The following is a 23,841-nucleotide window of genomic DNA, read 5'->3' on the forward strand; positions in this document are numbered from 1 at the left end:
TTTATCACTTATCAATTACGTATATAAACTATTTAAAATACCATAATTAATTTAAAATTCAGTTGCGAAAATCCACCGAATATATATTTTTTGGCAGCCCGTTTTTTTTTTCCTTTTCTAATTAGAATTAAAAAAAAAAAAAATTAAAAAACCTGAGAGAGAAAGAGACGTCAAAGAAAGGATCTCTTCAGACTCCGATTTCTGAGCTCTATAAATATAAACTCTCTTCTTCACACTTTTTATCACACAACTCTTAAATCTCCCATCAATTAAGTATCTTTCTCTTTATCACTCTTCTTCTTCTTGATATTCTTGTGTTTCGTTCTTGTTTTTAGCTCCTTCGTTGATTCATAAGTTCACTCCTTTTTCTTCTCCAACCATCATCTGTTTCCTCTTTAACCGGACGGACTCAACAGATCAAAATCTTTTTAGGATCAAGAAGATATATGTAAAAGGAATCTCTTTTGAATATATATCTATCTCCCTACACGAAATCGAATCAGATGGATCAAAAAGTTAGACAATTTGAGGTTTGCACTCAAGACGGTAGCGTTGATCGTCACGGCAATCCAGCTATCCGAGCTAATACTGGCAAATGGCTCACTGCTATTCTCATTCTAGGTACATCTCTCTATACATATCAACTCTTCTTATCCTCCTTAATAAAAGTGTTTGTGTTTTAGACGCTAAAGATTTTTATTTTTTGCGATTGATATAGTGAATCAAGGACTTGCGACGCTTGCCTTCTTCGGTGTCGGAGTGAATTTGGTTCTGTTTTTGACGAGAGTGATGGGACAAGACAATGCGGAAGCGGCTAATAATGTTAGCAAATGGACAGGAACTGTTTATATCTTCTCTTTGCTCGGTGCTTTCCTCAGTGACTCTTATTGGGGACGTTACAAGACTTGTGCAATCTTTCAAGCAAGTTTCGTTGCTGTAAGTCTCTTCAAATCAACACACTACTCTGTTTCTTGTTTCTTTAGGGCTTTATTTCTTGAGGCATAAGTTAAAACTTGTTTTCGTTGGGTTATTTATAGGGATTGGTGATGTTATCTTTATCTACTGGTGCGTTGTTGCTAGAACCAAGTGGTTGTGGAGTAGAAGAGTCGCCGTGTAAGCCTCACTCCACGTTCAAGACGGTTATCTTTTATCTATCGGTGTATCTAATAGCGTTAGGGTACGGTGGTTATCAACCGAACATAGCTACCTTTGGAGCTGATCAGTTTGATGCAGAGGATTCCGCTGAAGGACACTCGAAGATCGCATTTTTCAGTTACTTTTACTTGGCTCTGAATCTCGGATCGCTCTTCTCGAATACCGTTTTGGGTTATTTTGAGGATCAAGGAAACTGGCCGCTAGGGTTTTGGGCCTCCGCAGGCTCTGCTTTTGCTGGTTTAGTACTTTTCTTGACTGGAACGCCAAAGTACAGACATTTTACGCCTAGAGAGAGCCCTTGGTCTAGATTCTGCCAAGTATTGGTTGCTGCAACAAGGAAGGCTAAGATTGGTGTGAACTATGAGGACTTGAATCTCTATGATTCCGAGACTCAACGAACTGGAGATAAGAAGATTCTTCATACCAAAGGCTTCAGGTAGATTATTAAGATAACAGCTTTAACCAAAAAAAAATCTGTGATAGTCTCAGAAACAACTTTCAAGATCAGCTCTAACTCTCTATGTTTTTTCTACAGATTCTTGGATAGAGCTGCGATCGTTACGCCTGATGATGAGGCCGAGAAGGTGGAGAGCGGATCGAAGTATGATCCGTGGAGGCTGTGCTCAGTGACTCAAGTTGAAGAAGTGAAATGTGTTTTAAGACTCATACCAATCTGGCTCTGCACCATTCTCTACTCTGTGGTTTTCACTCAAATGGCTTCACTGTTCGTTGTGCAAGGCGCAGCTATGAAAACAAACATCAAAAGTTTCCGGATTCCAGCCTCAAGCATGTCTAGTTTCGACATTCTCAGCGTCGCCTTCTTCATCTTCGCTTACAGGCGGTTTCTAGATCCGCTCTTTGCTAGACTTAACAAAACAGAACCCAACAAAGGTCTCAGTGAGCTTCAGAGAATGGGAATTGGGCTCGTGATTGCGATAATGGCGATGATTTCAGCTGGAATCGTAGAGATATACAGACTGAAACATAAAGAACCGGAAAGTACTTCAGACTCGAGCTCTTTGAGCATATTCTGGCAAGTACCTCAGTACATGTTGATAGGTGCATCAGAAGTGTTCATGTACGTTGGTCAACTCGAGTTCTTCAACAGCCAAGCCCCAACAGGGCTAAAGAGCTTTGCAAGTGCGCTATGTATGGCTTCAATATCTCTAGGAAACTATGTAAGCAGTTTGTTAGTTTCCATTGTCATGAAGTTCTCTACAACAGATGAAGTGCCTGGCTGGATTCCTGAAAATCTCAACAAAGGACACTTGGAGAGATTCTACTTCCTCTTAGCTGGTCTAACAGCAGCTGATTTTGTGGTTTACCTGATTTGTGCGAAATGGTATAAGTATATTAAGTCTGAAGCAAGTTTCTCCGAGTCCACAACTGAAGAGGAGGAAGTCTGAGTAAAGAGGTGGAGAGTTTTGTGAGTGCTTATGCTGTGAAGCTTTTTACAGTATTCTGTTCAAAGCTGAGCTTGTTCTGTAAAATAAACTGGTCTTGTTGTGCTTTTTTGGCTTACTCTGTGCAAAATTTTGTTGATATTTCTCAAATAAAGACAAGTTGATTCCACTCACCAGTTATAGCAATTAGCAACTTTTCTCTCCTAAACATTGAATCAGTCAAATTCTCTCTCCTAAACATTGAATTGAACCAGTCAAAAACTAAACAGTTAACAACAGAAATTACAAAAATTATAAACTTAATGTCTCAGTGCAAACAGGGACTATGTCAACTGTGAAACTGCAGAAAAAGCTTTATGAAACTATTAACCAACTTTACTAATTTCTACTTGAGTATTAACAGCCTCAGAACAAGCCAAATGTTCATGCTTAGGTCTTTCTCTGTAGTCCCTCGAGCTGTTGCTTCAACTCAAGAGTTTCTTATGATACAAAATCGTGATCCAGCCCCAACTGTTGTTATAACAAGAGAAACAAGAGAGCAAGCCTGGTTCGTCGTTTTGCAAAGAAAGGAACTTGGCAAAGAATTCGTCTTGGTAGCTGTTTTTACCAAGAGAATGGAGAAATGATGTAGAGAATGTGCTTTGTTCTTCATATGGTTCTATTTTAAGAGTATCTTCCTGAAGATGGCATCCGTTGCAGAGACCGTTGAAAGTCTGGCTTTAAACGCTTGTTTGACATCCCGGCAAATGATCTACACATCAACAAGAAAACCGGTTTTAATATATATCAACTAACACATAGTTATATTCGAAAATCATACATATGATTAAGAACAAACCGTGGAGATCCTTGTCGCTTATGCAGAGGTTGACCAAGCATTGATCTCACATTACACAGTGCTCTCTCAGCAGCCTAAAAGGTAAGAACATCAGAGAAGGAGAAATACGGAATTAGAATAAAACAGAGGCAAGAATTTAGTTGAGTTACCTGCATTCGAGCTTCATCCCATGTTGATCCAACTCCTTCCCCTAAAACACGCCCATCTATTTCAACCTGAATTATATAACAAAGAGAATCAAGAGGGGTCTGCACTGTAGATATCTCAAACCAAATGAACAGATATGGAATATACTGATGGCCCTGAAGAACATGCCATGAATCTTTATTTTTTTTCATAAATGCTGTTCAGAACTGAAAACTTTCTGTCTTAGAATTTCATAAAATCTAACACTTTGTGTTAGAATCTTTACGGGTGCGAACCTGAGCATGTAACTCATCTCTGTGGACCATGTCAGATGGAAGTGGACGCTGAGATTGAAAAGCCATCTCAAAACCCTCCGATGCACACTGGAAATTGGTTAAGGATATGTATCAAAGATGAGAAAAATAATACGCGAAAGTGAGTAAGCAACCTTATCAACTAATAGAAATTAAGGAGATACATACCAATTCCCTAAGCGCAGTTATGGAGCCAGTGTGCCTCATAGAACCTTCTAATCTCGGATCTGTAGGTCTAGAAGGAACTGGCATTGCTGTTTCATCTCTACCAAATGGCTGATTATCAAGCGCATTTGCAGTTCCCATTATCATATTTCCATTTGTGAAGGGGCTAGCATCTCTGTGGCTTGGCACTGAGTCACCATGTGAACGCATATATACATCTGCAGAAAAAGGGGTAAAAACTCAAGAAACAGGAAACTAACAAACAAAAATCCTAAGAACAATGTGAGTGAATCCAACCAATATTAAAACCTAACTTAAGGGATGGGACCCACAGTTTTGTAATATCTGTTGATGACTTGATGTGATATCATAACATACTGACACACGACCGACTGTGGTGGCAGTTCTCATACTCATTGATATAAACCTATTTACGAGGACTAACAGGAATCTACAATAGGTCTATTAACAACATTGAACACTCCTATGAGTAGTTGGCGTGGGATTGTTACAGACTAAACAGTTTAGGTATAGCCTGAGATCTACACTCTAGAATAGTTACCAACAATGTGAAGGTGGTGTAGGAACGTCAAACAAATAAAACTTGCCCAATATTGCAGATTCAAACAATATATCTCAATTACTGTCCCTGCAGACAGTTTAAATCACGAATACATCAGGAGTGAGAATGTCTTACCAGCTAAGTTCTGTAGAGAAGCTTCAGCAGCCTTGTGTAGGGCTTCTCGTCTCGATTTGCCAGTCCCTTCTCCAATTTTTTCACCAGAAAGCCAAGCCTGCAAAGAAAAACATAGATTTGGTGTACAGTTGACAAAATCAACAAAGCAACTCATCTAAGGGAATAGAGGATCTCAAAGAGCATAAGGTTCCACCAAAATTACACACAGCATACAATAGGCAAGAAACACATAAAGTCTAAGAGCTATATGTACCTCAACAGAAAACCGCAAATCCGTACTAGCAACCAAACTTGGTTTGTACTCCACCTACAATATCATGGAATATATAATACATCAACCCACGTTTGGAATCAATGGTAATCACGATGATATTCACATACCTTGGCGCCACATTTGATAGCAATTCCATGTAGAACATCAGCAGAAGTCTCTGTTGCTGAGACACTTCGTTCAGGTACGAAGTCCAGATCACTGTTCCTAGAAGAAGATTGATTCCAAGACGCCTCCTCCCCTAGAAAGTCCATCCCAATTCCCCACTCAGTAATTTATCTTCAGAAACAATTGATACAAGAAACAACTTTGAAGGCGTACCATAGAAAGGTTGAGAGCCAGGTAGATTGTTGTTTGACCTTAATTGTTCATCTCTCCGGAGCGACTGCAAATAGTGAGCACCGAACAGCGTAATGTAGCAGTATAAAAAGGCCAACAAAATTCACAATTGATTAACCATAGGTCATATAAGATTAGTGGTACCTCCTTCGGCGGCCTGCGATTCTCATGAAGCATCCTGTCAGATTGAGTTGAGTTATCAATCTTAGAAAAAAATGATGGATGGCGAGGCCTGTGCTTTTCCATATGAATCATTTCAGAATCCAATGGATATTCTTTGGGGACTGCTCGACGGATTTGAGCTGGATCCATCTCCTCCTCAACAGGAAACCAACCATTTCTTGGCTGCACATGTGGGGGTGGAGCTTGAACTGGAGGTCTCTGAGGAAAAGGAGGTTCACTTGAAGCAGGATCCCTAGTATCTTGTCCATGCTGCAATATGAGGAGCCTCCTCCTAGTATCTGGATCTAACTCTGATTCAGGTACCTCACCTTCCTCTCTAGCAGGAGAACTCTGCAAGCTTGGATCTACAGGAACCAAGTTTTTAGCTATTGATGTTGGTTGTTGAAACGGAATACTTGGAAAGGCCATGGCAGATGGTTGTGGTGCTGCTTGTTGAACGACTGGCACTGGTACTGGAACTGAAACAGAAGAAGCAGATACAGATGCCATGGAGTACTGAACAGGAGCAGCTATCCTCGGATCTATATTTGCCGCCGGAAGGACAACTGAAGATGAAGAAATTGCCTCCTGAATAAAAGGGAAAATTGTATTTAATTTTCATCATAGGGTAGAAAACATTAAACCAGAAGACATGTTTACTGGAGTTGACATCCTTAATAGATCACCACAATAACTCTGTAAAAAATGGATCCTCAAAATTTAATCACCTTCAGTCTTCTTTCCACTTCAGCATCAGCCACTCCGTCATAGGAAAGTGGATCTTTGTTCCCATTTAACGATGTATCGTCCTATATTGAAAAGAGAATGAGCTACTGGAAGCGGTGAAAAAATATATATTGTTGCATAGAAATGACACAATCTCCCACAATGCCTGTAAGAGACCCAAAATTTTTTTTCCTCACAGCCACTAGTAAGAATCACAACTAACCTCCGGCACCAAATAATGGCTGACATCAGGCGGAGAAGGAATATCATCATTCTCATAAGATATTTCATTAATTCTTGGTACCAGACTATCATCAAAATCCCTGTAACCAAATTCAAATACCATGTACCCGTCAGTATGTACTAAGGAAACACCCTTGATCTAGTAGAGATGCAAGGAAACAAACGTCTATTATCAAATTTGAGATCTTACTTGTAAAATCCACCTCTGACACCACAAGCAACGTTTCTGGCAACACATAGTACTGGTGTCGCAGATGCCTACAGAAAAAGAAAAGGAGCTATATGTAACCAATTTAAACCAAGTTAAAAAATTAATTACCAATTTCAAACAAGTAAAAATTAGACTTACTTCCGCCTGAGGAGAATAATAGGGAGCGAATGCAGGAACAACATGCACCCTCGGCTGATCCTTCTCATCCCAAACTTTCAGCCGATCATCAATTACCAGTGCCATCTTCGGATGGCAGGTTCCGTCGAGAAACACATTGAACAGTGACTTTTTAAAACCTGTGTTGGTTAATTACAAGCTTGTAAGAAGTAAACCATGATGAAAAATAAGCAGGTATAAGTTACCAAAAAAGTATACCTGATTTCACACAAACAATGCGAGCTAGCAAGTCATTTATGTTTATCAAACTCCCTTCTGGATCAAGGAGCCTCCACATCTCTAAGGCATAATCTCTTTCAGCCATCGTGCAAACATATACTTCAAAACGCTTGCGCCCCTTTGCTGTCAAATAGCTTCGAAGTTCCTCCCATGAAGGCCTCATTCTCACAAGAACACTTGTATCACGATTCTGCGTGTAAATACAGGAATCGAGAGTCAGAACGACAAAAAAATTAAAGGTTATCTTTCCAATGTGATCCAGAAAATATTCAAGTAAATATGACATGTTGCTTGCCTGTTGGATAGTTATTCATGGAAACCATCCATACAACACAACACTACTTAATTGTGTTTTAAAAGTGTGGTATGCATCAACATATAGAAATACCGGAAACAGAAACTAACAGACATATACTAACTTCAAAATTTGCATACCATCGGATTAATGCGAGTCAGGATAATATTCTTCTCTTGCAACCTTATCAGGGGACGAACAAGAGGCTGATGGTTGTCAGACAAGGCAGGAACAATTTCAGATTGCACCTTCATCACCTCCCCGTTTTCAACAACCTGGTCACTGTCAACATATTGCTTCAATAGATTTTTATCATCTTGATAACGTTTCATCTCAGCCACCATAATGGCAATGCGTTGAGGGTCCATCTCATTGTTTATTCTCCGCTGCAACCCATCAATCTTATCCTCAAATGAGCGCATGGTATTCGCCACTACAAGGGTTTCATCAAGATCAAAGACAATACCCAGACATCTAATATTCAACATGACAAGACAGGACTCGTAGATTCCAGGAGCAACAACAAATGCCCAGAAAAAAGGACGGTCATTGTTGATATTTTCTGAGTACATGGCAACCAAATGGAGCTCTTCTTCACCCAGGAGCATTACTGCCGTCTGCAAGAAACCAGAAATCCAAAGAATCAGAAAATATGAGGACAATTTGTAACACAGCTCATATGCAATTTCGTAAAGCTGGAAAAAAACAAATTAATTCAGTCAATTACGCCTGCCTATTCTTAGTTAACATCAATTACGCCACACAAGATTCAAACCCCCACTCTACTAGCAGGGACAAGTATCTAAAGCCTCAGACTTGATGCAATTGTGACATTAAGGAAGTTATATAATGACCCAAAATCCCAGTTTTCGTAAGTGTTTATAAGTCTTAGCTGATAAAATCCTAGTTTTACAGGTTCCACAAGGTATAATACTATACCTTGTTCTCCGTGAGACAGGACGTGTAGAAAAAACTTAGTGACTCCTGAACAGGGGAAGCTGAAGCTTCCAATTTGAAACACAGGCCAAAAGATGAAATTGTCGTAAGTACAGAAAGAGGAGGAGATCTCTCGCTAATTGAAGAAAAGTGGCTTGTTCTGATTCCCATCTTGGCTTTCTCCATAACTTCCCTCTGTTTCTTCTTCCTCTGCTTCATCACATCATCTTCTTGCTGATGATATTGCTGCTGCAGCAAGTCCCTTGGAGGGTATATCTCCATTTCCCCAACCCTCCCATCTTCATGAAACAGTTCTACTCTATTATTATTACCAAACATACTTTTTTTCCTTCTCCCTTCTTTAAAAGCAAGTCCGTATCAGAAAAAAGTTTACAGATCAATGGGGGGGAGGATTGTCTATTGTTGTCTCATCAAAAATTGGTTCATCAAAATCTAAACTTTTTTGCTTGTCCCTTGGCCTGTGATTTTGATTTTGATTGATCACCAGTCCACACACACACTGGTTTTTGAAAATTGGATCCAGAGTTTTTATCTTAGCAAGAAATCAAAAAATCAAGAAAACAAAAAAAAAAGGAGAGATTTTGATAAATGGGTTGAGAGAGAAAAGGATGAGAATTTAAGTGGTTTGTTCTTTAGATATTGTTCTCCCTTGTGAATATATATATAGATAGATCTGTAAAATACCGATGATGAATGAAAAAAAAACCTAATTCTTCTTCCTTCTTTGGTGATGATGAATGATGATTTTGTTGTTGTATCTGGGGAAAAAGTTTATTTTAGGTTTTGTGGCTTTTGTGCTGCGTTCTTAAAGAATCAAGAGAAACCCTAGATCTGCCAGATAAACCAACCCCAAGAGTCAAAAGATTGTGAATACGGCATCATTGAGCGTTATGGTCTTTGGGTTTTTAAAGGGAAACACGAACGTCCCTTCATTTTTTTTTAACCATTTTTTTTTTTTTTTTTGTATATTTTACAAAAATAAAAATAATACTATTTTTGAAAATAAATAAAACTGCCTAAAATAGTTTGTTTACGTATCAACTCAAAAAACCTGTCAAATTCTGGTATATTTTTTCCGACTACTTCTACTTGTGTGAATCTGTGTTATATATATGTACTTTTTGATTGTACTCTTTTTCTGATCCCATGTTTAGTTTTTTTTTTCCTGTGCCAAGATTCATATATACCACAAGATATTTATAGTTGATATCTCTAACTCTCTTTTTTTGAAATAACACTATTCAATCAAAGCTATGAGCCTATGATTCTTCACATTTGTTTTAGTCTCTTTGTTTGTAAACATTTATATATACCAAGCTTGAAGAATGCTTTCTTTTTCTTCATAAAAGTATGGTTTAGTATATAAAACTAAATTTTATTTTGTTTTTTCAATGAGAAATTTTTTAAAACAAATTTCTATATATAATTAGAAAATATATCTGTTACATATTATTAAAAAAAATATCTGTTACGCATATATTAACGGAACTTTTTCCTTATATATTATAAATACGACACTCGTAAGCAAATATATATTATTCCATTTATGTAACTAGAAAATACCACTAATAAGTTCATGCTATATGGAGATTTGTGCTTTAAAGCTGAATGGTTTTACAATAGTAAATCATTCCTTTTGAATTTTTATTTAAAATTTGTAGAGAATAAGAAACAAACCTACTAACTACTATTACAATTTGGTTTGGGTCCAAATCTTAAAAATATTTTATGTAAAAAAATAAGCATGTACCTTATTGCTCAAAATAAGTAAACTTTAATTTTTGCAATCAACAATCTAGAAATTTAATGTATAATCTAAATAAACATTGGAAATCTATTAGCCTGTGTTGACTTTCTGAAATGAAAAAAAAAAAAACAAATCACAAAAGATTATTTTAATACCATAATTAGTCAAACATTTTTTTAATCAAATTAATAATGGTAAATATACCACAAGTTTCATCTAAGACGAAAATTAAGTAGTGAATGTGGCAGCAAACCACTTATTCACCCAAAAAAGAGAATTAAAACATGTTAAGTTTTATGATGTTAATCAGTTGAAAAAGAGTGTATTGCTTCATGTATCTTATATATCAGTATCAGTCATTTTAAACTTTTAATGTTGATGAATCATATCAAAACATAAAAGAAAATAAAATAAAAAAACGAAAACATCACTAATAGAATTGAATCCATTGCAGAGTTAACATGCGTGCATCATGAAAAAAGTGACGAGCATCTATGCATTTAAACTTCCAATGTGGGAGCCTAACAAGGCACAAAAAAATTGAAGAACGAAGAACATCACAAATAGAAGTGAATACGGAATACACAATAGAGTTAACTTCAGTGCATCATGAAGAAATGGAGACCAAACAAAAATGGGTAAGTTTACATTCAGCTATCAATCTGGACTTTGCAAGAGTAGACTAGATTAGAACCCGCACGTATGTGCAGGGATGTTTTCATAAGTTATTATTTTTGAAAAAAAGAAATATATATGTTGTTGTTATTCTGAATTTTTATTTTTTTGGACTTGTTGATAGTGTTATGTAAATTATTTTTTTACAATCTTATCCATATTGTAAATTAAAATTTAGTGGTAGTAATGTTTGTAGTATGTATTATTCATTATTTAATTTTGTATTTATGTTTAATTATTTATATAAACTTTCCTCAGGTTTGTTTACTATACTGGATCAGGTTTAAATAAAAAAAGATCCGTTCTTGGTTAATAAAACAAGTTCTATAATTGTTGGACATGAGCAATATGGGCCTCGTTTTATGTATTTAATGGCCCACATAGAAGCTCTTTTTCTGGGGAATACGAAACAAAAGGAATGTGTAGGAGAAGATTCTATTTTTTACAGTAGAAACCGATCGGTTGTATTTACACAACCCAAATCTTTGAGTCAATCTTCATTAGCATCGAATCCATCTCAAAGTTGAAGCAAAGTAAAGAACCCAAAACCAATTAGGTAAGCCAAGATTGGTATTTGTGTTCGCTGTTTGATTCAGACGATTCAAATTTTCTTATTCAAAATTTGAATGAATTTATCGAAAAAGTTTCTGTAATATTCTTCAAGGTTTCGTTGTTAATTTGTGGATAATATCATAGCCGTACTTAATTATGGATCTTTGTTTTAGTTAGATTCGTTTAATATATGATTCTGATGTTTGAAATTGTTGTTATGTTTGCCTGACAAAATGAAGAAAATATTGATATTATCCAATACTATTTTTAGATCATTTTAGTTCCTCGTAAGTTTTTTTGTTACATTAGATCCTCTTTATGTTTCTTATTACATGTTTTCTTTGTAACTCAATAATTTTGGGTGTTTGTCTGAATTTATTTCTTTCTTTTACTACAGAGAAAAATGGAACCAAATAAAAGACAAAAATGGCGAGGAAGAAGATATTTACAGATAAGACTTTGTTAATCCATTAAGCTGTATATTCAATCCAATCGATTATAATTTTCTACTTGATAGTTTTGATATGTAATGCTTGCTGGTTATTTCTGTTCTGTTATAACAAACTTTGCTATATGCAGGTTCATCATTGAACATGGTTAGAAGTATGGTGTCTCGCCATAAAATTGCGAATAAGATAACTCTGTTTATCGGTATCCGGGATAATAAGATAGAGGTACCAATACCATCCTCAATCTGTAGACAATTTGTTAAAGAAGCTTGAACCAAGTTATACAATATTTTTTTCTTATAACGATATACGTAACTGAGTATCCAAAATGCAATAGTTATTTTTTGAACCTTTAAATATACCTGCTCACACGAGACAATGGTAGACTGGTCAAACTGCTGATCTGAATCTTCAATATTGTCCACATGTTGAGTCACACGGCCAACTTCCACATATGATACTTTGTAGGTATCATTGCCACCATTGAGGTTGCCATTTTCTACACTTGCCAGGAACTGATAGGTTTTTCCAACCAAACTCTGTAAGGCGTCTGGGACCTTGGTTGGATCTTGAAGCTGCGAAGTTCATGAGTATCCAAGTTAATGTAAGTCACTCTTCTTTTTAGTGCATAAAAAGTAATTAGTTTATGTTGATTTGAATAAGAAACGTTACCTCATCGAAATTGCCTGCCAAGATCTCTGCCACAGTTTGATTAATGATAAGTTGAGCATTATTGTCGAACAACATTAGCTTGATTTCAGCAGTGCGATCCATAACAGAGAGAATTAACTTGTACATTTCTGTAAATAGATAAAGAACTGTGTTAGTTTAATAAGTAATCGGTTCATATAGTATGTTCTATTAACTCGACACAAAAAATTGATTTCAATAGAGTACTCGAGAAACAAGATTATTACCAGTTGTGTTCTCATTACACACTTTACACCTAAACAGGCGTTCCATGATCTTGGTTTTAGGGTCGTTCTCTTTCTTGGGAACCAACATGATAGTTTTGTCACACTTAACACAAGTGAAGTAATACCAACCATAATCCATGTCGTTATTGAAAATTGCAGCCGTTATCTTAAACTTCCCTTCCTACGATTACAGTAGGTAAATTTGATTATTAATTAATACCGTAAATAATTTTGCATTACACATATAACTTACCATTGAAGTTTCAAGTAGCTCAGAAATGGTCTTCCTTTCGAAACGATTTAAGTAGTCCACTTTCTTATCAGTTTTTGGTTCAACTATTTTTGGTTGAATAACAGCGATTCTTACTTCATCTTTAGGCAACCTTCATTTAATTCAGAAGATTTGGTTATTATAAATATTAGATTAAAAACTCCGAAACAGCTGAGTTTAATAATAGATTAACCTGGACACGAAGTCTTGCACAGTAGTATAGTCAGCATTGATGATTAGCAATGACATCTCAAATGCATTAGATATGGATCTCTGACCTGAAATGGATCTATTAGTTTAATATAACATAGTATACTTGTTAGCTAAATAAATATAAGAAGGTTATATTACCATTGAACGTATTGATCTTCGCAAGACGAAGCAAGCAAGTAACCATTCTTTCCTAAGCTTGTTCAAAAGCTGCCCACATGGTATCAGCAAATCTTCCCCATAGAGTACACGACAACCGATTGTCACTGTTACAAATAGATAAATTAGTTGTTATCTTATTTACAAACCAAATATTAGCTTAAAGTTTGTGTCACCTTGTGTCTCTGAGAACAACTTCCAACCTCTTGCATATTTTCCCATTGAGATCATGAGTTATCATAGCCCCAATGTTAACGACTTGACCAAGAACATCTACAACGTTACATAGTTATAAAGTCAGCAACAAAAAGCATTACTCGTATATACACAAATATATATGAAAATACATACCAATGAAGATGTTGTCATTAAGTCCTTCATCACCAGTTATGCTTTCAAAACTTTTCAAATCTAAATACCAATCATCGGATATAGCAGGACAACGGTTAATGATTGTGGTGTTTGTTATGGACATCTTGAATGCATGAGTCGTTGCCCTGTTATTTCCCATGGATTTTGTCAACTGAAAATTCTTAATTATCCTCCACTCTCCGGATGCAATCAATCTGAAAAACTTGTTAACCAAATTTTTTTGATTGTTGCATGAATCAGAGTACCCTATATGAAGAAGAAGAGGAAAAATACATCAAATATCACTGGAAAGTAAGTAAAGGTATGACATATGTTTTTAATCTATCAAATCTTGTAAAATACACTCACATCAACATCTGCGAGTATCATCTCCATGGTTTCTCCCGAGAAACTCGTGTACTGCCTCCAACTGTGCACAATCTTGACTTGAATCTTCCAAGTCATCTTGAAATGTTTTATATTAGCAAGGCTTGTGAAATCACTGTTTGCAGCCATTTTTTCTTTTTTTTTTGTGAATGATAGGTTTGTAGTTTTCTGAATGCGAGATGTGTAAGACGTTCATGACGTTTTTATAGTAGGTGCAGGATGTTATAAAGAATATTCCATAATATTTAAGATTTGATGATATTATCTTCGAAGATTTGGTAAGTTGTTCAAATTTAGTAAAGCTAATATTTTGTAATCATCCATACATAATTCGAAATTGAATATCACATAATCTTGGAATAACTGTTCGATATTGTGTTGGTAATTTTTGAGATTTGTTTAGATTTTGTTGCTAAGATTCTCTGAACTTTATTTTGACATTATAAGCTTATCATGGGGGATTGATTTAGTTAGATTGTTTATGGTAGGTATTAATATTAGGTGTTAATTGTTGATATTGTGTTGGTAATTTTCAAGATTTCTTTAGATTTTGTTGCGGGAGATATTGCATTTTTGTTATCTCACTTAATTGCATCAGATTTGGTTCGGCTATCAATCTGTTTGGTCATAGAGATGATCAATTTGTTTGGATACAGAATTTATATATTCTTATTCAGTTTTCAATGACATTTCATGTAATAATCTCTTAATATATATCTATTTATTAAAAATGTTTCCCTTTTAATAGTATATATGTTTCTTTTTTCTTTTGGTTCTAAAAGAGATAGCGTTTAAACCTGCGAGAGAATATTAGCTGAACCTCCTTAAAAACATATATCCGATTCGTAATTTGTTTATATTTTATTAGCTTTTCGATCCTTTCTAATAATAATTTAATTTTGTAACTTCTGTTAAAATAATGAAAATAATACATATACATATACTTAACAATTGATTGATACGAGAAAACACAAAATACAAAATAAAATACAAGAGATTGCATAGTTTATTTATGGTGGGCTTAAACCCTTTAAATTGGGCCACTTATATGGGCCAATATCGGTAGAGACGGAAAAAGAAACAGTTAATGCAAATACCAAATCGAACCGAAAATAGAATCAGATATTTTAGTAAACCGACTCCGTTCATATATTGTCCATCCTCTCGATTTCCCTATCTCTCTCTCTCTTTCGCATCACCGTTTCTGATACTTCATACCCAATATGACCGCCGATTCAACCGTCGCACACGAGAATAGCGTCGTTTCTAACGGCGATGTCTCCAACGGCAACACTATCGTTTCCTCGAAGAAATCTCGCGAGAGCGACCGTCGCCGCCGCAGACGGAAGCAGAAGAAAAACAACAAAGCATCTCAGTTCGATGTAGATGAAAAAGACGTTTCTGGTGCTTCTGATTCTAAGGAGAATGCGGATCCGCAGCAACAGGTTAGCTTTGTGCTATTATCCTCGATCTCTATTCATGAGATTGGAGATTTTCTAGGGTTTTTATTTTGTTAGGGTTTTTGATTTTTGTTTTTTTTTTCCAGTTTGTTTCCTATTGATTTATGGTTTGTGATCTTTTTATGTTGTTCTTGTTAGGTTTCTGAGGAGATTGTGATAGAGTATGTTCCAGAGAAGGCTGAATTTGAAGATGGTTTTAACGATGAGTTTAAGGAGATCTTTGAGAAGTTCAACTTCCGGGAAACCGTTGCCTCTGAGGAAGACGGTAAGAAGAATGAGTCTGAGGAGAAAGAGGATGTAAAGAAGAAGGTTAACTCAGACTCAGACGACTCCGACGAGGAAGAGCAGGATAACCACCTCAGAGAGAAAGGCATCTCTAATAAGAAGAAAAAGGTCTATCTCAAATCCTATTTGTATTTTTACCTCTTGTTTAAAGCTAAAATATATACCACATTTTTTCTGATTCTAAACATTCTGAGTTTCTGTTTTCTCAGCTTCAACGTAGGATGAAGATTGCTGAGCTGAAGCAAGTTTCCGCGAGGCCTGATGTCGTTGAGGTATGAATAGTTCCAAGTAGGGGTATCTTGGGCTTTATCTCGTTGTGTAGCTCTTTATATCTTATTAATTAGTTCTGTTTTAACATTTTCAGGTCTGGGACGCTACTTCAGCTGATCCAAAGTTGTTGGTGTTTTTGAAGTCCTATCGGAATACAGTTCCTGTTCCAAGACACTGGTCCCAGAAGAGAAAATATTTGCAGGTTTGTGATATTTTTGAGTAATGGTAGTGTAGTTTAACTATATGCTTCTGTGATTTGTGGGTGTGGCACTTAGGGGAATTATATCAAGAGGGATAGAACATCTGTGATAACCATGTCAATTAAGTTTCCTTATACCTATATATGCTTCTTGCAGGAGAGCGTCTGATAACCATGGCGCCTGGACTTGTAGGTGTAACCGGAGAGGACTCTTTATTATTTTTGTTCTATATTTGAAATAGGATTCTGTCAAGTATCTTTGTGTTAGGTTATTTATTACTTGCTCTCTCTTTCTTAAGTTGGTGACATCTCATCGGGGTTTTATTTTTGCAGGGAAAGCGTGGTATTGAGAAGCAACCATTTCATCTTCCTGATTTCATTGCTGCAACCGGAATCGAGAAAATTAGACAGGTATCTTTTCTTGGAACCCATGACTTAACTCTTCTTTCGACTTGCACATTTTTCTGTCAGACGTTGTCTACTTTTATAGAAATATACTAATTAGGTATGAGGACAAAAGCTATTTGTCTAGCATCAGTAGATTTCTGGACGCAGATGGCCATTTTTTTTACTGTTTCTCATTCTTTTCGATCTCAGTCATACATTGTATCTGCTTGAAATATAGTAATTTCTTGCTGCCATATACATATTCAAAATTAAGTTATTCTTTGCCAATTTTAGTTGGATCCACTTAGGTGTAAGTCGCCAATACTAGTTAGCTAACTCTTATGTGGTTCTTGTGCAGGCTTACATTGAGAAAGAAGATGGTAAAAAGTTGAAGCAAAAGCAACGGGAGCGAATGCAACCAAAGATGGGAAAAATGGACATTGACTACCAGGTTTGTATCTTTCTTTGTGGTGATGATGTATTGATAATTTGATATTGTTCTATAACTGATAAGTGAAAATGTACCTTCCTTTCTCAGGTCCTCCATGATGCATTCTTCAAATACCAAACAAAGCCTAAGCTGTCAGCTTTAGGCGATTTGTATTTTGAAGGGAAAGAATTTGAGGTACTTCCTTGTGACATACTTTACATCTTTATCTATAATTACATTGTTTGGTTTTATTTTTTGTGTACCTGAATCTAATTAATACCATTTGGGAATTAGGTTAAACTGAGGGAGATGAAACCAGGGCTTTTATCACATGATTTAAAAGAAGCTCTTGGTATGCCTGAAGGCGCCCCTCCTCCATGGCTAATTAATATGCAGGTGAGTGTGTTGTGACTTGTCTTTTTTAATTATTCTGATTGAAATTGAATTGTTCACCTTAAATTTTGCTTTAACAGAGATATGGTCCTCCCCCTTCTTACCCACATCTGAAAATTCCTGGTTTGAATGCCCCTATTCCACTTGGAGCTAGTTTTGGTTATCATCCTGGTGGCTGGGGAAAACCTCCTGTTGATGAAGTAAGCAATTTTATCTACATTCTTTTAAATTATTTTTTGTGCCATCTAGTAACTTATATTTTTTATTTTTACTCATTTCTTCTTATTGCCTGTGTCATATAGTCTGGGCGTCCATTGTATGGAGATGTCTTTGGTGTCAATCAACAAGATCAACCTAACTATGAGGTAATTGTTTTCATCTCTCTGCTCAATTCCGGGCTCTGTTTTACAATTTTACAGCTAAATGGTAGTTGATGTGGACCGTGTGGTATTAAATTAGTGGATACAAACCACAAGGTGTGATGTTCTTGTTGAATATTTAAAGTTCAGAAAAAATGACGGTTATTCTTTTATCATTATTTCAGGAGGAGCCTATTGATAAGAGCAAACACTGGGGTGATCTAGAGGAAGAGGAAGAAGAAGAGGAGGAGGAAGAAGAGGAACAAGAAGAGGAGATGGATGAAGAGGAACTAGCAGACGGCACTGAATCTGTTGATACATTGTCGAGGTATTGTTTTGCCTATGCAATATGCGTTGATGAGGTGTATTTTTATTTGTTGCTTATCATTACAATATATAAGTATAAAACTGATTTTCAATTGTTTTCCTTTCTATTCAGCACTCCTACTGGTATTGAGACACCAGATGCAATTGAACTTCGTAAGGATCAGAGAAAGGAACCCGATAGGCCTCTGTACCAGGTATGAAACCTACTGACAACTAAACACACCATGTAGAATTTTCTAGTAATTGATGTCGAGCAATATTTCAATTCTCACCGTTGCTGCATTTTAATACTGTTTTTTTTTAATTTGTGAAGGTTCTGGAAGAAAAGGGTGAGAGTGTTGCTCCTGGAACAGTGCTGGGAACCTCACACACGTACGTTATTAAGACTGGTACTCAAGACAAGACGGGAGCCAAAAGGGTAAGCAATCTGTTGTTATATTACCAGTGCTATGTTTACTAAAGGAATGTGTAGAGTGTGTTAGATGGCTAGCTTCCATGTTAGTTGAAAATGAGGAGGTAGTTTGGTCAAATAGGTCGTGTTAGTTTGTATATTCCAAAATAACCATTGATTCTTGAGAATTGCTGATTCTTGGTAGCCTAGAAAATATTAGTTATGGTAGCTTTTCTGAAGATTTGATAGTTACACCTTGATCTACTGTTTGTTTTAATACATGCATTTGTTTCGATTTGAGCAGGTTGATTTGCTGAGAGGGCAGAAGACAGACAGAGTGGATATCAGTTTACAGCCAGAAGAGCTGGATGCTATGGAAAATGTTTTACCTGCCAAGTAAGTAGCAACACTTCTGTTGATTTGTAATCTCTACATGAGTTCATAAGACAAAACCGAATTTATATAGTTCTAAACTAAATGATTGACTTTTTTGAAGGTATGAGGAGGCAAGAGAAGAGGAGAAATTGCGCAATAAGCCAGTGGACTTGAGTGACATGGTCGTGGAGGTAATGATTCTCTCTCTCTCTCCCTCTATATAATATTTGGAAACTATTGATATGAAAGCGGATGACTAAGCTTTTACTTGGTTGGTTAACAGCACGTGCAGCAGAACAGTAGGAAGAGGAAAATGCATGATAAGGAAGGGAAGAAGAAGAAAGATTTCAAATTCTGAGGTAGCAGTTAAGGAGATCTATGGAAGAGACACGAAAGGATTCTGGATTCTGAACATGAGAGAGATAGAGAGAACAGAGATTCATGTACTAGCTTTTGAGTCTGGAGTCGGAAATCTTGAGTTTTTTAGTCTTAAATGCCGTGGATTCTTATACTATGTTATCGTAAATCTATCTTAGCTGAAGTAAAACTTGTTTTGGATTTGAACAATTCTAAGTCTGGAAAAACCTAAAAAAAAATGAAGAAGAAGGCTTTGTTTCGTAAACGCCGTCTCACTTATATATAATCTCGAGCACATTTAGCGTTATGTTTGTGAATTAATTCGTTAAATAGTTATGTATGATTCAGGTTTATGGTTTTACTTTTGTTGTCAAAAAAAGAAGATTCAGGTTTATGGGGGGAGTTTAAAACCTGGTACGTGACTTATTACTGTATCTCGTAACATAAAAATAGCAGTGAACGTGGGACAAAATAGTAAAAATAATAGTGCAAGGCATTTCAATGGATCCAATGTTTAAAATTGACGCTTCTTTTTGTCAACACATACTCGCAGCATCGAGTCCGCTTCATCCTAATGCGCATAATGGATTTGGACTTCTTTCAGGGACATCGCTGTCGACTCCTGTTGTTTCCGGAATCATAGCTCTCCTCAAATCGCTACACCCTAACTGGTCTCCTGTTGCACTGAGATCAGCTTTGGTCACAACAGGTTCTTGCTTCTTCACCTCTTTATTCTTCTGTTTTTTTTTTTTTTATCAACAAACGGACTCATCAGATTTCTTTTGTAGCTTGGAGGACAAGTCCATCTGGAGAGCCTATTTTTGCTGAAGGATCAAACAAGAAGCTTGCAGATCCATTTGACTATGGAGGTGGACTTGTAAACCCTGAAAAAGCTGCAAAACCGGAACTTGTCTACGATATGGAGATAGAAGATTATATCAGTTATATGTGTGCCGTGGGTTACAACGACTCCTCAATCTCTCGTGTGCTCGGTAAAAAGAACAAGTGTCCAACTCCTGAGCCATCAGTTCTTGATATAAACCTACCTTCAATCGTCACAATTCCAAATCTTGAGAAAGAGGTCACACTCACAAAAACTGTAACCAATGTTGGACCCATCAAGTCAGTCTATAAAGCCGTGATCGAGTCTCCTCTTGGTATAACTCTCACCGTGAAGCCGACCACACTCGTGTTTAACTCTGCAGCTAACAGAGTGCTCACTTTCTCAGTTAAGGCTAAAACGAGTCATAAAGTCAACACTGGCTACTTCTTTGGCAGCTTAACATGGACTGATGGTGTTCACAATGTTACCATTCCTGTCTCTGTTAAGACAAAGATCACGATCAAGCGTTAAACAAGAAAACTCATTACTGTCTACAAGGATTTAGATCGATGTAATAAACAGAGCCATATGATGCTTATGGTCTTTGTGACCTTATGTAAATTTTTGCTAATCCCAATTCAAAGCCTGAAAAACAAAACTTTAGAACCAAAATAAAAGAAATGCACGGTTTCGTAACTCGTAAGCGACGTCTTCTTTATATACTTATTTATAAATTAAAATTGATCCCAGTACTTTGGTCATTGGTTCTAGAGATAAATCCAAGACCGTTATGTTTAGTCTTAAGACAAAAAAAAATGTATATTTCTCACGACATTCGCTCCTGAAACCAAATATGTAATATTTTTTTTTGTTATATGTATAGCCATGATCTAAGTTTTTTGGGGAGTTTTTATTCCTGCATGTGTGTACTCAATTTATATATTGAAATGTGGTGGAAACAAACTGAACATACAGTTGATTTTTATTAATTATAATATTCTATTACATTTCCAAATATTAGGAAACAAATAATTTGGCGACACCTCATTCCGGGTGAGCAATGAAACTGCGTCAAATTGCCAAAATTATGCCACTCATTACCCTACCACCATATGCATGGCATGATGACTTGTAGGGTTCCTAAATTGCTTTTGTTCACCATTCTTTCAACACAATCTGTCTATCTCTCATTTCTTTCTTCTCACTTGATACATAGACCCTCTATATGGGAGACAGATTTACAAATTAAATCTCTATATGTATACCTAAATAGATAGTTGTTCGTGTTCTACGGCAGGAGGAAATGTTTGGGTAAACTTTACTTAATTTCATAATATGATTTCAACCATTACACGATACAATGTTCAAACCCGTGAATTACAGAAATTTATTAGAATCCATAAAATTAAACAAAACCCGTATTGAAGCGGCCGTGTTTACAAATCTCAATTTAACTTTTTAATTTTTTAGTTGTATATACTATATTGAATAAAATCTAACATTTGTGATTTCATAGATTTTAATAAGATGTCATTGCGTCGATAAACAATGCAAAAAATATTTAATAAATTAGATATAATATTTTATATTTTGAAAAAATAAGCAATGTTGTATCTTAGTATTAAAATATATATGTCATTATTAAATAATTTAGGGATGAAAATATTAAATCTTAGTTTTATAAATAAAAATTAAGTTTTATAATTGTTCAAAATAGTTTGTTATTGTTTCCTAGTTAAGATTTCTAAGACAATAAATAAAATCTGTTAAATAATTTTATTAAATAAATTTTAAAATATTGTTTTATTATTTTATAAACTAATATAAGCTTTTCTTTTGTTAGTAATTAAATTATTAAAATACAATGGTATTTTAAATTATGTTTTATAATTGTTCTAAATAGTTTGTTATTGTATCCTAAGATTTCTAAAACAATAAATGAAATATGTTAATTAATTTTATTAAATAATTTTTTAAAATATTGTTTTATTATTCTATAAACTAATATAAAAATTTATTTTGTTATTTATTAAATTAATTAAAATGCAATAGTATTTTTTGTAATATGCCACATGATATTAGAATTAAACTTCAGAAAACAACGTTGGTTTATGTAATTTTGAGAAAAAATGAAGTAAAATAAATTACAAACTGAAAGATCGAACAATAGAACCAGACGCAAGTGAGCAAGCAAAGTAGCAGCTGAGCTATTATAATGAATTGAATATTTACAAACGGGTATATATATACATTTACGATGCAAATTAAAACATGGAGTATGATTGTTTCATGATATGATGATGACACATTCTATATGATTGTTTGTAAGAAATCCAATGAACTACTCTTCTTCATCTTCAAAATATAAGCTTTTGGTTGTCAAACACTTTGTTATATAGTTCAAAAAATGCACAAATAGACCTAGTCGACATGGAGCAAAATTCACAAACAGTGAGATAAAATTTCGTCTACATTCACTTACCATTTATTTTCCAAGAAAAAAAAACCGATCCATGGTTTTGTAATTCCTTGTTTCGCAGCTCAAGTCGAGGCCTCTTCCAAACCAGATGTAGCAACGTTATTGGAAGACAAATGGGGTGGCTGGTAGAAGCACACCAAATCATTTGGATCAAAACTATTTGCTAAAATCAATTATCAAAGATGGACCAACTTGGTGCTAGGAATCAAGGTAGGGTAGAATTTCTACAAGTTAACAAACTTCCCAAAAATACTTCTATCCTTTAAAATTCTTTGATTCTCCCCTGTTTTGGAAATCCAATAAACTCTTTAGTTTCAAAATATGATGATTATGATTGTTTGTAAGTTTTGCTTTGTGTGTGAACTCCTTTGTTTCATGATATATGATGATAACATTGATTCTATATGATTGTTTATAAGAAATCCAATGAACTACTCTTCTTTAATTATCTTCAAAATGTAAGCTTTTCCATAAATTGTGTACACTTCATTTGGTTAAACAGAGAAGAATAAGAATTATTGATTCTCCTCGTGGTTGGATCCGTCAGCATTTGGTGGACAGCCTTAAGTCAAGCTATTTGGAAGGTAGATTATTTGAGTAATTTGCGACACTTGCAAGGGGCATAAATGGATCCAGTCGACAGCTTTCAATTGGGTACTGTTCTAGTGAAATGAATTGTATCATGAGTTTCCAAAATTCTCTGATAACGAATAATCATTGATCCATGTTTTATTTCACTAAAAATATTTTTAACCTTAATATTCTAAAAATATTAAAAATAAAATAATGCTTTATCTTTTCGAACACGCTTAACAAACGGGTCACATATGTTTTCTCGTATCACCTTTGGATTCCACTATTAAAGATACTCAATTATTGGTGGTCACTATTTTCTCCATAAAGAATGGTTTTATTATGAGTTTATGACCACTCTAGGTTTTTTCCAAGGGTTTTATGGATTTATTAAGAATCTAGAACGTAATGTTAAAAACATGTAGTTCCTTTTTATTATTATTATATATATATATATATGTTGCATTGATTAGTAACAAAGTCTTTGTTAAAATCACACACACAAAAAGCAAAACATACAAATGCAAAAATTGACGCCTTCATTGCATAACAAAATTGGCGCCTTCATTGCATAACAAAATTGGCGCCTTCATTTGGTAACTTTTTCTTCATGTATAAAAGTTAAAGTTTTAATAATAAATAATATGGACATCATATCAAATATATATCATAGTTAGTATTAAAAAAATCTATAAATTTTAACAAAACATAATTACG

General features: G+C 35.2%; 3 protein-coding genes, 1 long non-coding RNA gene and 1 pseudogene across 6 annotated transcripts; 4 read left to right on the forward strand and 1 right to left on the reverse strand.

Annotated features, from left to right (window-relative positions):
- The first annotated feature begins 230 nt into the window (after positions 1-230).
- On the forward strand, positions 231-2,731 carry LOC104718163 (protein NRT1/ PTR FAMILY 7.2). The gene is made up of 4 exons (XM_010435843.2): positions 231-621; positions 719-936; positions 1,038-1,591; positions 1,691-2,731. Exons 1-4 carry the CDS (start codon positions 504-506, stop codon positions 2,559-2,561), a joined length of 1,761 nt encoding a protein of 586 aa, XP_010434145.1. The 5' UTR covers positions 231-503; the 3' UTR covers positions 2,562-2,731.
- Positions 2,732-2,768: 37 nt separating this feature from the next.
- Positions 2,769-9,379, reverse strand: LOC104718164 (RNA polymerase II C-terminal domain phosphatase-like 1). Its single transcript, XM_087469724.1, has 17 exons — positions 8,281-9,379; positions 7,482-7,958; positions 7,026-7,236; positions 6,789-6,946; positions 6,630-6,697; positions 6,420-6,519; positions 6,199-6,279; positions 5,453-6,058; positions 5,291-5,354; positions 5,080-5,210; positions 4,952-5,005; positions 4,699-4,795; positions 4,005-4,219; positions 3,819-3,905; positions 3,546-3,611; positions 3,397-3,470; positions 2,769-3,309 (listed from the first exon to the last, which is right to left on the reverse strand). The coding sequence occupies exons 1-17, from the start codon at positions 8,614-8,616 to the stop codon at positions 3,222-3,224; spliced, it is 2,913 nt and encodes a 970-aa protein (XP_087325850.1). The 5' UTR covers positions 8,617-9,379; the 3' UTR covers positions 2,769-3,221.
- Positions 9,380-11,161: 1,782 nt separating this feature from the next.
- LOC147935915 (uncharacterized) lies at positions 11,162-14,235 on the forward strand. The gene is made up of 4 exons (XR_015568003.1): positions 11,162-11,276; positions 11,670-11,946; positions 12,190-12,325; positions 13,891-14,235. It is a non-coding gene; the product is annotated as an uncharacterized LOC147935915 (long non-coding RNA).
- An 895-nt stretch (positions 14,236-15,130) lies between these two features.
- On the forward strand, positions 15,131-19,514 carry LOC104718165 (uncharacterized). 3 transcript variants are annotated; one of them, XM_087469726.1, is made up of 17 exons: positions 15,131-15,461; positions 15,615-15,869; positions 15,971-16,033; positions 16,126-16,233; positions 16,388-16,423; positions 16,564-16,641; positions 16,976-17,068; positions 17,156-17,242; positions 17,342-17,443; positions 17,521-17,640; positions 17,743-17,805; positions 17,985-18,127; positions 18,239-18,320; positions 18,440-18,544; positions 18,822-18,913; positions 19,014-19,083; positions 19,176-19,514. In XM_087469726.1, the coding sequence occupies exons 7-17, from the start codon at positions 17,030-17,032 to the stop codon at positions 19,248-19,250; spliced, it is 978 nt and encodes a 325-aa protein (XP_087325852.1). In that variant the 5' UTR covers positions 15,131-15,461; positions 15,615-15,869; positions 15,971-16,033; positions 16,126-16,233; positions 16,388-16,423; positions 16,564-16,641; positions 16,976-17,029; the 3' UTR covers positions 19,251-19,514. The 3 variants fall into 3 exon arrangements, with proteins under 3 accessions (XP_087325852.1, XP_087325851.1, XP_019086709.1); XM_087469725.1 differs by having other exon boundaries at positions 16,388-16,419; XM_019231164.2 differs by lacking the exon at positions 16,388-16,423 and having other exon boundaries at positions 15,136-15,461.
- A 236-nt stretch (positions 19,515-19,750) lies between these two features.
- LOC104718166 (subtilisin-like protease SBT3.13 pseudogene) lies at positions 19,751-20,603 on the forward strand (annotated as a pseudogene).
- Positions 20,604-23,841: the final 3,238 nt, after the last annotated feature.

Source organism: Camelina sativa, chromosome 10 (assembly GCF_030686135.1).
Source record: "Camelina sativa cultivar CO46 ecotype springtype chromosome 10, ASM3068613v1".
NCBI classification, from domain to species: domain Eukaryota; kingdom Viridiplantae; phylum Streptophyta; class Magnoliopsida; order Brassicales; family Brassicaceae; genus Camelina; species Camelina sativa.

Excerpts from the sequence above, each read along its gene's own strand:
- LOC104718163 (XM_010435843.2), top strand. The coding sequence starts at position 504 with ATGGATCAAAAAGTTAGACAATTTGAGGTTTGCACTCAAGACGGTAGC. Across the intron at positions 937-1,037 it reads TTCAAGCAAGTTTCGTTGCT|GGATTGGTGATGTTATCTTT; the intron begins GTAAGTCTCTTC and ends GGTTATTTATAG. Across the intron at positions 1,592-1,690 it reads CTTCATACCAAAGGCTTCAG|ATTCTTGGATAGAGCTGCGA; the intron begins GTAGATTATTAA and ends TTTTTTCTACAG.
- LOC104718164 (XM_087469724.1), bottom strand. The coding sequence starts at position 8,616 with ATGTTTGGTAATAATAATAGAGTAGAACTGTTTCATGAAGATGGGAGG. Across the intron at positions 4,220-4,698 it reads TTCTCTACAGAACTTAGCTG|ATGTATATATGCGTTCACAT; the intron begins GTAAGACATTCT and ends CTTTTTCTGCAG. Across the intron at positions 3,310-3,396 it reads AAGCGACAAGGATCTCCACG|ATCATTTGCCGGGATGTCAA; the intron begins GTTTGTTCTTAA and ends GTTGATGTGTAG.
- LOC104718165 (XM_019231164.2), top strand. The coding sequence starts at position 15,240 with ATGACCGCCGATTCAACCGTCGCACACGAGAATAGCGTCGTTTCTAAC. Across the intron at positions 15,870-15,970 it reads TCTCTAATAAGAAGAAAAAG|CTTCAACGTAGGATGAAGAT; the intron begins GTCTATCTCAAA and ends CTGTTTTCTCAG. Across the intron at positions 19,084-19,175 it reads TGAGTGACATGGTCGTGGAG|CACGTGCAGCAGAACAGTAG; the intron begins GTAATGATTCTC and ends GTTGGTTAACAG.